This window comes from Hyperoodon ampullatus (assembly GCF_949752795.1).
Source record: "Hyperoodon ampullatus genome assembly, chromosome: 10".
NCBI classification, from domain to species: Eukaryota; Metazoa; Chordata; class Mammalia; order Artiodactyla; family Ziphiidae; genus Hyperoodon; species Hyperoodon ampullatus.
The window spans coordinates 76597790-76611498 of NC_136923.1; the positions used below are offsets into that span (position 1 = coordinate 76597790).

Genomic DNA, 13709 nt, shown 5'->3' on the forward strand with positions numbered 1-13709 from the left:
CAGGCAATGGCTGGAGGCCAGAGGGACAAGGACAGCAGAAGGTGGTCCAGCCTGTCAGAGGCAGATAGGTCCTAGGAGACAATGTTGGGAAGAACGGAGGCAAAGACAAAGGAGGGCTGCAGAGGCATTTATGCTGCGGGCAATGGGAAATGTCAGGAGGTTTTCTGAGTAGGGAGAGCCACATGATTACAGGATTATTTTAGGAAGAATATCCTTATGATAATATAAAGGATGGATCAGAGAGGGACAGAGAGAAACCAGAAGGATGAAGACCAGTTTGAAGAACAGAGAAACAGTCCAGCTGCCAGTGGTGGGACCCACACCATGTATGGGCTTTGGGAATGGACAAGAGAGCCTGGAAGTAAGAGACAGCATGGTGAGAGAATGCCCTGGGCTTGGCGACTGATGGACAATGGGGGTGGCAAGAGAAGGGAGCTGGAAACGTTTCAGTGCCTAGAAAAATGGAAGAACAAAGGAATTCAGGAGGGGACCCCAATTCAAAGGGAAAATGAAGGTACATTTTTGACACACAGATTTTAAAGCGATAACAGAAAATGCAAGTGGAAATATCTAGAAGAGAGCAGGGCTCTGGGTATGGAATAATTGACATAAAGGTGACAGGGAGAGTATGCTAAGCTCACTGGGGGAAAGCTGTGGCAGGTGACAAAGGCCCAGGGAGTGAGCCTGAGCCAGTCCGCATTTAAAGGACAGGCGGAGGAGAGGAAAGAGAAGAAAGATGGAAACTGTGTGGCTTGTGATGGTGAACAATGCCCGTATTTTTAACAGCCATTAAAACTGCACTTTAAAAGCAGAACACTAGTAACTCTCCATCCCAGTCTTTAATCCAGAGCTCTCACACTAAGGAGTTCTAAAGATGGGAACATAGTGGGAGAAATGGTCCAGATCCCGGCTCCTTGGAAACTCAACGTCTCACACCTGAAGTCCGGCTGGGGTCCCCTAGGTTGGGGGCACTAGTAGAACCCGAATGGCTCACTCCCAGATTTTTAGATGCTGCGCCCATCTCTGTTCTGTGCCAGACACTCTCAGTCGAGATACCCATTGTCCATTCCCTCCTTCTTCCTTGCTAATCGGGACTTGCTCTGTTCCAAGGGCGTTGCTCGCTTTTGCAGCCTCCCTTGTGACTAGGGCTCTGGCCAACAAGGTGTGAGCAGGGGGCTGCTGGGAGCCTCGAGGTTTTCGTCCCCCCCCATGGGAGATTCTCTCTCTCTGCAGAGAAACATATTGCTCATGAATGCAGCATCCTTTACCTTTTCAGATCCACAGTGGTGACATTGAACACAACTCCTTTCAGCCAGAGGATCATAAAGAGGCGCTGAGAGAAGGGACAGTTGCCGATGCTTTCCCCATCGATTCCAGCCTAGAAAGAAGAGCGCCAGAGTCCTGAGTTAGCTTGTGCACATTAGCAAGAAGAAATGTAGGATTATAACAGCCAGACACCAGTCTGAGCAGAACCTAAAGTCCATGCCCCAGCCTTACTTTAAAGTTGCCCTCTAAGATTTATCCTTGTCTTCTTGATGTTTATGCAAGGTGACACCTGGCACAGGGTAAGGGCTCGAGAAACACGTGCAGAACTGAATGTGAGTTTCCAGCATGGTGATTAGGGAGAGTCATAACTTTCTGAAACCATCGAACCCTTTTGCATCTCAGGGTAAAAAAGAGACCTTCAGGGCTTCCCTGGTGGCGCAGTGGTTGAGAGTCCGCCTGCCAATGCAGGGGACACGGGTTTGTGCCCCGGTCCGGGAAGATCCCACATGCCGCAGACAGGCTGGGCCCATGAGCCATGGCCGCTGAGCCTGTGTATCCGGAGCCTGTGCTCCGCAACAGGAGAGGCCACAACAGTGAGATGCCCGCGTACCGCAAAAAAAAAAAAAAAAAAAAGAGACCTTCAGCATCACATAGTCTAACACAAATGATGTCGGACCAACTTCTATACTCCTGGGTAATCATCCTGTCTATGCTTGAATATCTCCACTCACCGGCAATATATATCTCTCAAATCAGTCCATTCTGAGGACAGTTCTATTTCTAACCAGTTCTAACCAAAGAAATGCTTTTCTTTGGTTATACCTCGCCAAAGTATGTTCCCCTGTAGTTTATCTTCTACCCTTTGGTCCTTACTCCCTGAAGACATCATGAGTATAGACCCTCAGATTTTGACCCTATCTCTTTCTATCTTGTCAGCAGGCTCAAGACTTTAATCAATGTCCCACTTAGTTCTGACTACTGCTTGACCTAGTGTCAATAAACCATTCATTTGTTAAATTATCCTTTTGCTCAACGAATACATATTGACCATGTACAAGGCACTGGAAGAAATTACACAGGGGATTCAAAACTGCATTTACTCAGGAGCTTATGGCCTCCTGTGGGCTGGGCTGGGGGATGAGATGGGAACACATAGGAAACCATGACAGGTAGCATTATTGAAGACCTGTACACTTCTGCTCTCCACATTTCCCCCTTCTCAGTACCCTCCTCAAAACAGCAGACTTTATTTTATTTTTTTGTCTGAAAGGCAGGTCTATCTTTACCTCTGAGTAGGCTGCAGAGATGTGAATTTGATAAAGAATACCCTTTCAGAAACATACGAACAAAAAGTTTGGAAAACTGATCTCTGTGTAATTTTTTTTCCAGTGAGTGGTTTATTGGCCCCAAAATGGTACTTGGAGGGAGAAATCACCCATTCATTCTAGTTTGCTGTTGGCTCCCCTGGAAACCGTGGTGGCATCAGGACCAGGCTCCACTAACAGGGAGGGTTCAAAGAGGGAAGGCCCCCCAGCCTTGCTTGCAAAGCTGCCAGCAATCCAACCAACATCCTGGAATGGGGGCTTACTAAGATTTTCTTTTTCTGAAAGAGAAGGAGAAAAAAACTACCCTCCAAGCTCAGCACATTATTTTTCCCCTCGAGGTTTGTTTGCTGTGGGGTTTGGGTGGGAAGGCAGGTTTGTGTCCTTATTTCTACCTGGCCCATCGCTCCCAGCAGAGGCTCAGGTTTATAATGGAAAACTGGCGCCTTCGACAGTATTGCTTGTAGGTAATTGCTATGAAATTACAGTTATTTTACCTCTCTCTTAACTCCACCCAGAGCCCCATCCTGATTCGGTTCTCACTTTCCTTAGTGCTGGAGACAGACCCACCCTGAGTGTTTCAGACACCACGGCTAGGTTATAGAAAATCAGAAAGGTGGAGGGCAACAGGGCGGGGGCCACCCCTGCCCACAGGGCTAAAGTTACTGATAAAGCCACACTCAGACAGGTGACTATGAATTTAATAATAGCTCATTGCAAAACTTGAGTTGATGACATCAGTTCCCTAAGACTTTCTTTCCCAAGAAGCACTCATCTGACAGCTTCCTGGTCCTTTAAGACATCCTGACAAAGGAACTTTTCCCCAGGGCCGGTTATGGTGTAAGAGACAAGTGGAGAATTAAAAAACAAAAACAAAAAACAAAAGCCAGCCGCATAGCACAGGGAGATCAGCTGGGCGCTTTGTGACCGCCTGGAGGGGTGGGATAGGGAGGGTGGGAGGGAGGGAGATGAAAGAGGGAAGAGATATGGGAACATATGTATATGTATAACTGATTCACTTTGTTATAAAGCAGAAACTAACACACCATTGTAAAGCAATTATACTCCAATAAAGATGTAAAAAAATAAAATAAAAAGCCACAGTCCACACACTCTCATCTGTTTTACCTCCGGGGGTGGAGGTGGTCATAAGGGGATTGAAGGAGATACTACTGAATTATTGGAATTCTTATTAGCTGGACCAAAAATTCATATAATAATGTTAATAATGTCAACGAATGTCTATATAGCCAGGCACTGTTCGAGGTGCTTTACGTATATTATTAACGCATTTATTCCTCGTGCGAAACCTGTGTAGTGAGATAGTGTCACCATTTTACAGATGTGGAAGCTGAGGGGAAATTACAGAGAGGGGAAATCACTGGTCTGAGGATCCCTGGAATGAACCCAGGCCACCTGGCTCCAGATCCTGAGCTCTTAACTGCCATGCACAGACTCCACCCTGAGGGCCCAGCCCAGATGGCATGTTCACCCAAGGTCACAGAGCAGGAGGCGCGGGTGCTGGATGTGCGTGATGCATCCCAGCCTTCAGTCCATGTGCCACAGCTCTGCGGGGGTGTACAGGCTGGTGGTTGTCACAGCTCCCCACATTTCCACTATTGTCTTATATTATGATTCTAGACCTAGTAGACAAAAATTGCCGCGAGACCAAGAGAAATAATATGCGAGGATTTTACGATTTACCCTTACTTCTTTGCATCTCTCCTGAAGCTCCCCATTCCCTTCCCTCTCCTTCCCTTTTCTTGCGCTAGGAACATTTAACATGAGATCTACCCTCTTAAGAAATGTTTCGGTGCACAATGCAGTATTGCTGGCCGTAGGTCCAGCGCTGTAAGCAGCTCTCTAGAGTTTCCTCACTTTGCTCACATGACACTGTATTCCCGTCATTAGTAACTCCCCCTCCACCTCCCCTTGCCCCTGGCAACCACCTTTCCACTCTTTGATTCTATGACTTTGGCTATGTTAGTTACTTCATATAACTGGAATCATGCAGTATTTGCCTTTCCGTGATTGACTTAATTCATTCACCATAATGTCCTCGAGATTTACCCATGTTGTTGCATATTTTAGAATTTCCTTCTTTTTTAAGGCTGCATAATATTCCACTGTGTGTGTATACCACAGTTTCTTTATCCATTCATCTGTCAATGGACATTCAGGCTCTTTTCATATCTTGGCTATTTAAATGGTGCTACAATGAACACAGGGGTGCTAAGATCTCTTCCAGATTCCAATTTCAATTATTTTAGCTAACTACCCAGAAGTTGGATTGCTGGATCATATGGTAGTTCTATTTTTTAATTTTTGAGGACCCTCCATACTGTTTTCCATAGTGGATGCACCACTTTGTATTTTCACCAACAGTGTGCAAGGGTTCTAATTTCTCCACATCCTCGCCAAGACTTGTTGTCATTTGTTTTTTCCAGAATGGCTACCTTGACAGGGGGGGGAGGTGAGATCTCATCATGGTTTTGACTTGCATTTCTCTCATGATTAGTGACATTGAGAATTTTTTCATATCCCTGTTGGCCATTTGTATGTCTTCTTTGGAGAAACATCTATTCAAGTCCTTAGCCATTTTTCAATTGGGTTATTAGGGTTTCTTTTTTTTTAACCACTGAGTTGTTTAGTCTCCTCTTTTCTTCCTTCACAACTCACCAGTTGCCCATGGAAACCATTTGCTAAACTCATGAGTTAAATGTGGTGAGCTTGTGGCAACCACTTAAAACATTATCCAAGAACTTGGTGGGGCTCAATGGGACCCCAGGTCCTGAAAAGTATGAGGGAAAATCCAGATGGGCTGTGGTCCAAAGAGGCTCTGAGCAATGTGGGCTGGGGACAGGCAAAAACATGGTGTACTGGGTTGAATAATGTTCCCCCCAAATTCATGTCCACACAGAACCTGTGTGTGTGACCTTATCTGGAAACAGAATCTTCACAGATGAAAGCAAGTAAACATGAGGTCACGCTGGATTTGGGTGGGCCCTAAACACAACTGGTGTCCTTATAAGAAGAAGGAAATTTGGACACAGATATAAAGGAGAAAGTCATAGGAAGAGAGATTGGAGTGATCTGTCTGCAGACCAGGGAACACTAAGGATGGCTGGCAGACCCCAGAGGCTAGAGGAGACAAAGAAAGGGTCTTCTCTAGAGATTTCAGAGAGAGCATGGCCCTCATGGTAACTTGATTTCCAACTTCCAGCCTCCAGCACTGTGAGAATACATTTTTGTTGTTATAAGCCACCCAGTTTATGGTCATTTATTTTGGCAGCACTGGGAAATGAAAGCAAACAGTGGGGTCAAAGGAGAATGGTGTACAGCTACTGGCAAACTTCCCAAGTTCACGGTTCTGCTTTGCCATGGGCCTCGTGTGCACACAACTGTCAGCCAGCTATGACCCCAAGGTACTGTCTGTTCCCTAGACATAGTAAATTTATTTACTATTAAGCGTATATATTATACTATACCTTGTTATACTATACGGTATTATATACTATATTATTTAAGTTGTAATAAAACATAAAATATTATACACTGTATAATATTACATACTATAATAGTGATAGCATGATGTAATTATATAGGTTGTATGATTATACTTTATACGTTGTATGCCAGCTAAGTCATATTATATGTTCTGAAATATTGCCTTCCACATAGTCTCTCCCCCATATGGTGAGTTTGGCTACCCCCAAAACACGACTATGTTTTATTCATGTTACCTTCAGCAGCAACAAGCACAGGTACCTGAAACTGAGTTGATAGTCAGTGCCTGTTAGAATGGATACATGTTGAGGGGAGGGTGATATTGCTCCACTTTTGTGGCTTGAGTATCCCAAAATTTTGATATTGGCCCTCTGAAGAGCATCCTGAGAAAAAAGCTTGGGTTGTAGAAGACATTATAGCAGGAGATCACGGTTCTAGACCCACCTCTGCCTGTAATTCACCATGTGACCCTGAGTCTCAGTCTTTGCACTTATAACTTCCCTCAGTGTTGTGAATTCAAGTGCCTAATGAAATTAAGCAGTTTAAGACAGCAGTTCTCAAACTCTTTGGTCTCAGAATCCTTTTATGCCTTTCATGATTGGTGAGAATCCCAAAGAGCTTTTGTTCATGTGGGTTGTAGCTATCGATATTTACTGTATTATAATTAAAGCTAAAAAATATTTCAAATATTTGTTTACTCATTCATTAAAATATAATACTAATAATAAACACATTACATGTTAACATAAATAATGTTTTAATTAAAGAAACCATATATTTAAAAAAAGAAATTTAGTAAGAAGAGTGGAATTGTTATATTTTTACAAAATCTTTAAAGTATGACTTAACAGAAGTTGGCTTCTGCATTCAGTCTTTTGCTACTTGGTTGAAGTATATGAAGAAAATCTGGCCTTACCCAGATATTTAGTTGGAAAAGGGAGGAGTAATTTAATAGCCTATTCAGATAATTGTGGGTATTTTTCTTTTATACCACACTTAAACTCAACAAGTGGTAGTTTCTTAAAAGTTAGTTGATAGGTGGAATTTGAAACCCTATCAATGAAATTCTTCTGTTCCACTAAAACCCATTCATCTGTCTCACACTTTGAATGGGTCTTGTACCCATGAATGATTTTGTCACTTCACAAATTCATCTTTTGGAAAATAGCATTTCACAGAGTTAAACAGATCTTCCAGATGGTGATACTTCTCTTTATACAGTAGCAAAATATCTCCTTCTGTAATAACACCACCAAGCTCATCAGAAAAGTTTAAGCAAAAAGAGGCTGTCAAGATCCTGGTGGCAAATACCTGTTTTCCAATATTCTCATTTTCTCTTGAAAGCTTGTCTTTTATCATTGACAATGAATACTGTCAGCTGTTAGTCTTGAAATGACAAGCTCATTTCCTTGACTTCCCAGGAAATGTCTGGCAAATAAATACCAAGTAGTAAAAACCATAGTTTTTCTGCTGGTTGTCTTTCAGGTAAAAACTGTTCTGCGAGAGAAACTTCTGGTCACAGCTCAATGGCGCAAGTGATTCTCCTGAGACAACTATTGTGCTTGGTAATGAGGCCAAAGAGCTGGATGTGCATTTCCCATTTCATCTGCCAGAATGTTTAAAAGACATGTACTTGTGAGTTGAGATTTAATTACATTAGATCATTTTTACTGCTTCACCAAGATCATTCACAAACGAGACTGGCTTTTTTTTTCCTGTCCATGCATGACTCCTCCGTTATACCACTGCCTCTATTTGCCCTAAAATGCCAGCAAATTTTACCCATAAAATAGCAACCCCAGGGAAAAATGATGACTTTGAAAATAGTTGTGACCTCTCAGCAACCCCCGAAAGGATCTCATGGACCCAGGAGTCCATGAACAACATTTGAGACCTGTTGGGATAAGATACCCCATGAACAGACCAGGTACATAGAGCTTCCTCTCCAGACAATAGAGTGAAGTTGATAATTGCCCCCAAGTCATTTGAGGGCACCAAGGTCCAGAAGAGGGAAGCATTATTCAGAAAGGATCCAAAAAGGAATAGCAGAATGGGGAGAGATGACACTGAAGCTTGACAGGTGTCGTGTCCCTTATCAATTTATTGTTTCCCAGCTCTGAAGGCACCCTTCGATAAATGCTGGGCGAGAAACAGTGGCAATTCCTCTCGGCATTTCTAAAGTGAGCGTGAAGGTAGGATTTCCCAGAAGAGAGGACTGGAGGGACCCTGCCGGAAGAAGGGGCTCTTCTGCTGCCTCTGGCATGGGCTGGGGGTCAGCAGTGAGCCTGGCCCCGCCCCAGCCCAGAATGTGACCTCTCCGGTTCCCTGCAGCCTCATCCTGCTGCTAGCCCTCTGGACACAGGAGGCAAAGCCTACATGTAGCCTGAGTAAGTCTGCCTGTGGCCAGGGTGTCCACACAGATCTGCCACTTACTCTGCAAGCCCCGTGTGGCCTGAAGCCCCCCGTTCCCGCCGGCACCTGGACCCCAGTGCACACTTATGCCCCCATTGCTGACCATCTGCTCCTGTCCTGAGTGCTGGAGGGTGGCTATTGCTTGCCCAGAGACTGCAAACCATCTCTGGCCTTGCCAGACCGGTGAACGTCTACGCTTTCTGCTGGGCTGACCACACTTCCCCTGTGAGAGTTGAAACCCTTCTAAGTTTGTCATCCCTTGGCTATTCTCCTTCAACTCTAGGGTACCATGTAGTGTCCTTATATGTAATGGTTACTCTTTTATCCTAGTTAACTATTGTTTTATGTTAAACTTCTGCTAAAATCACTGTGTGGTTTCTCTCTCCTGATTGGACCCAGACTATGACAGATGCTTAGATGTCAGATATTTCAAAATGGAAGATTTTTAGGCTATTTGTCTGATTCCTTTAAAAATCTCACACGGTTAAGTCCTAAATGAGGTACTAGAAGAAAGAAACCTGAATTTTCTCCAGAAAGTTAATTAAGTCACCATTTATGTCACATTACAACTTTTTGTTACTTTAGTCCATGAAAACTATCCTTGTGAAGACTCAAGTGATTAAAAATTTTTTTCAAGTTACAGATAAAAATTCTACAACAGTTGGACTAGAACTGACCTCAAGGATGATATGATCCAGCTCTTTCTTTTTACTGGGAAGGAAACAGGCCCAGAAAGTTTAGACGTTTTGCCCATGGTGGCACAGCCTGGTCCCATGGCAGAATCTGGGATATAATTTTTGTTTTTAATGCTGCGCCATGGCTTATAGGATCTCAGTTCCCCAACCAGGGACTGAACCTGGGCCATGGCAGTGAAAGCCCGGAATCCTAACCACTAGGCCACCAGGGAACTCCCAGGGATACAATTCTTGATTCCTAATTCCTAGCTTTTCTCTATGCCAGGCTGATTTTTCTCTTACAGAAAGAGTGTTGAAGTGACAGAGACCACAGGAAAAGGACTTTCTTTGGATATAAAGTGACTCATCTTTATAGCACTAAACTGATTCATATCACGTGGAAGAGAAAATTTTTCCTCAGAGTAGCGATATTTGGATTTGCCCACTTTCTCTTATTCATGTAAGTCAGATAATATTCCTTACTATGATTGTTTTTTAATACCAAATTATCTGCTGTTCCAATAATTTGGTTGGTCAGCCTCCCATGAACAGAGATGGGATTTGGGGCCGGTTGTGGTCTGCTTGAAGATGGCGAGTTCTACCCTTGAAGAAACAACATTCTTTTTCTCAGTAGTCACATACGGCTTAACTCACTGGGGTCACTCAGGCCTTATTTTCTTATTTTTCATTCAATAAGCAGTCAGGTAATAAGTATACATTTGAGGCTTCAGAGATTCTTAGCATTTTATCTGAAGCTGATTATAAAGGCTGAATCAGCTCTATGCAGAAGGCTGCCTATATAATGTCATATGAGGAATTTCAGGTGTATTCGTCAGGGTTCTCCAGAGAAATAGAACCAATAGGATTTGTGTGTGGATAGAGACAGAGATAGATAGAGATAGAGATAGATAGAGAGAAAGAGAGAGAAAGAAAGATATATATATGTATATATATATATATATATAGAGAGAGAGAGAATTGTCTCCACCCAATTGTGGAGGTTTGGTGAATCTAAAATCTCGTGGGCTATATCATCAAGTTGGAGACTCAGGGAAGAGTCACAGTTGAAGTCCAAAGGCAACCTGCTGGCAGAATTCCCTCTTCCTCCGACGTTGTCAGTTGTTTCTCTATTAAGGCCTTCAACTGACTGGATGAGGCTCACACACAGAACAGAAGGTCACTTTGCTTTCCTCAAAGGCTACTAATTTAAATGTGAATCTCAGCCAAATAAACACCTGCCTAGAAACAGTCAGCATAGTATTTGACCAAATATCTGGGCACCACAGCCTAGCCAGGTTGACACATAAAAATTAAACATCACACCAGATGAATTTAAAAATATTACCTGAGACAGGTAACCCATCAATTTAGTATGCGTCATCAACACCTCAGCTTGCCAGATGGTTTTATAAACAACTGAACATAGTTATGTAAATATCCCCTCCCAAAGGACCTCGTAGGCTCCATGCCCAGCAGGCTACTCAGCTCAAGTGTCTAAGAGAGCAGGGTCCAGTGGTACCTTGGACCCTGAGTTACCAGCCTGGTCCGATAGTGGCTTTTGGACCAAGGCTGCCTACAACTCAATGTGTTGCGTAATAGTACTGTGCTTGAGGCCTCTTGGGAGTGACCTTCAACCTACGCTGAGCTTTATGGCTTTCTGCACTGAATCGGTACTCATCCTCCTGTTCGTTCACACACCCTCAGAGAAAGAACTGCCCCCTCCAGCCCAACACCACACCCTAGCACCATGCCCCTTCCTTCCACTCCTACATGTTCTCCTCCCTATACTTTCATGTCCAAACTATTTGAATAGGTTACTGTGTCTCTCTTAAAATTCTTGCCAGTCTTGCTTCTACCTTAACACCCTCTTCTAAAGCGCTTCTCTTTCAGTCACTTTCTGGGACTAAGCAATTTCCCTTCCTTCCCTCCTTCCTTCCTTCCTTCCTTCCTTCCTTCCTTCCTTCCTTCTTCCCTCCCTCCTTCCCTTCCTTCTTCACTGACTTACCCTTACTTGACTCTGGTAGCTAGAACTTCTGATTATCTCTTCCTCTTAAAACTCAGCCCTCTGCTGCCTGCCTTGTCACCTGGTGCCTCTCCTGTGTCCCAGACTGGCTTCACACACATGCCATCTGTACGGATGCACGAGACCCTGAGCTCAGAAGGGCCTCACACTTGGCTTAAGGCTCTGTTGTTGCTGTCTCGAAATTCTTAATCATGTTTGAACAAAGGATCCCTCGCTTTCATTTTGCAGTGCGCCCCACCAGTTGCAGCCGGTCCTGCATGTGACTCTCCTGTCCATGTACTGACATCCTCCTCTTCCTGACCTTTGCCCTTTTCCCCCGCCACACTTCGTGCCCTTTTGAGAACTCACCTGCTCCTAAGAACAGGATTATCCTCCCCAAGACAGCAAGAACTCTGGCTTTTAGACCTATAAACATGCTATTTACCCGGAGCTTAAAAAAAAGGAAAAGGAAAGAAAGGGAACAAAGAAAAAGAAAAAAGTTGAAATGCTGCAGGGCTTGCTTGCTTTAAGTCTTCCTTGTTAGTTCCTTCTCCTTTCCTAGTGTTTTCACTCTAGTGTTATGTATTGTTCTAGAATTTGCTTCATTTCTATTAGATAGTTTTGCAGTTACTAGATACGTGAGGTTTTCTTATTAGTAAGTCAGACACTACTCCGTATTATTTTTTTTGATACCAAATGATCTGTCCTTCCAACCGTCTAGTTGGTAAGCCTTCCATTAGCATGGATGTGACTTGGTGACTTGTTTTATTTTGGTTCTTTATTTTATGAAACCCTAGGAACCCAGTAAGGGCTCAAGAAATGTAAATTTGATTGCTCTGATATGTCTTCCAAATGACTCCATCATGCTTAGCAAGGCAGAATGGCTCTCATTCATACCAAAAACCTGCACCAAGGCTTAGACGGTCCCAAGGTCCAAATCCTCTGCCCTTAAGTTTGACTCTTTTGCTGCAGTGGCCCCACGTGTAACATTTAAAAACTAAATTCCATTGCACTAGAGGCAGGCTTGTGTCCTTGACTTCACAGAGTTCAGTAGTACAGTGTAAAGGGCCTGGTGTAGAGCCGTGCAGACCTGGGTTCAAACTCCAGCCCTGATATCAACCAGCTGGATGTGGCAGATTTTATTTTCCCAAAGTGGCTACAGTACTATTTTCAGTCCCATATACTCTCCACTGGAAAAGCCTATATTTTCTTTCTTGAAATTGGGTGGACCTTTGTGGCAGCATAGATGAATAGAAGAATGTCACAGTGTGAGATCTGAGACCAGATCATTAAAGGTGATGCAGATTCTGCCCGGCCTTTTCTCTCATTTGGGGTGCTTACCCTTGGAACCCAGCCACCATGTTGTGAGGAAGCCCAGAGCCCATGAAGAGGCACTGTGTAGTGTTCTGGCTGATCCCCAGCTAAGTTCTCAGTTGACAGGTGCCCTCAACCACCACACATGAATGAGTGAGATTTCAGATGACTCTAGCCCCCAGCCTTTGAGCTGTCCCAAATGATACCTAGTGAAGTAAAATGAGTCATCCCCACTAAGCCCTGGCCAAACTGCAGGTTCACGAGCAAAATAAATGTTGTTGTTGCTTAAAGCCACTAAGTTTGGAGTGGTTTATTATCCAGCATATAACTCACATACACACTTAGCCTCAGGTTCCTTATCTACAAATTGGGGGCAAGAAACGTCTACCTTGCAGGGTTGTTCCACAACTAGATGATAATATGTACAAAACATATAGTTTTCGCTTTATAAATTTAGAGCTATTGTCATCATGAGCACAGAAGACAAACATTTAGGAAGAGCTAATTAAACATCCCTGATTGTGAAATGTTATGCCTTAGTAAAGAGACAGTAGATCTCTCTCTCTCTCTTTTTTTTTTTTTTAACATCTTTACTGGAGTATAATTGCTTTACAATGGTGTGTTAGTTTCTGCTTTATAACAAAGTGAATCAGTTATACATATACATATAATATCCCATAAATGTATAACTGATTCACTTTGATGGCACAAAAATTGAGCAATACCTCCATGTTCAGGGTTTTGTGTGTGGAGCAATACATTCAATGGAGAAAGTAAACACAGGAAGAACTATGGCCACTGTCCATTGGCCGGAGACGGGTGATCCTAAGCTAGGGCAGAATCCCATTGACCATGAAGGGGAAAAGGGAAAGTGATTCATATTTGGTGAGCTGTTGTTACAATGATGGGCACATGCACATCTGCTCTCCACAAGGCCATTGAGTTTCTATGCAGAGCAATGTTCTGCAACCAAACAAGGTTTTCAAGTAGTTCAGGAACCAGACTCAAAGGTCTGGAATTCAAGGAAGATGGATGGGTAAAGCTAAGGGATCAGGTCTGTGACAGATTCCTGGCAGTTTTATATTGAAGCCTAGTGGAAGCCTTTGTGTCCTCTGAATATCCGGGAACCTTTGCCACAAATATTTATGGGACCGACCGTCATGCTATTCTTTAGGCCTGATAATGGCTCTCTATGCTCGGATCAGGAGAACT

The 13709-nt window shown here is 43.5% G+C and overlaps 1 protein-coding gene across 1 annotated transcript in view; it reads right to left on the bottom strand.

The window, feature by feature from the left end:
* The window catches only part of CLIC5 (chloride intracellular channel 5), a gene marked incomplete at both ends in the record, with an annotated part of 103681 nt that overhangs the window by 46515 nt on the left and 43457 nt on the right, over nt 1-13709 (bottom strand). The window contains one exon of the mRNA XM_079713171.1: nt 1269-1378. Within this exon, the coding sequence (XP_079569297.1) occupies nt 1269-1378 (110 nt within the window). The remainder of the gene's footprint in view (nt 1-1268; nt 1379-13709) is intronic.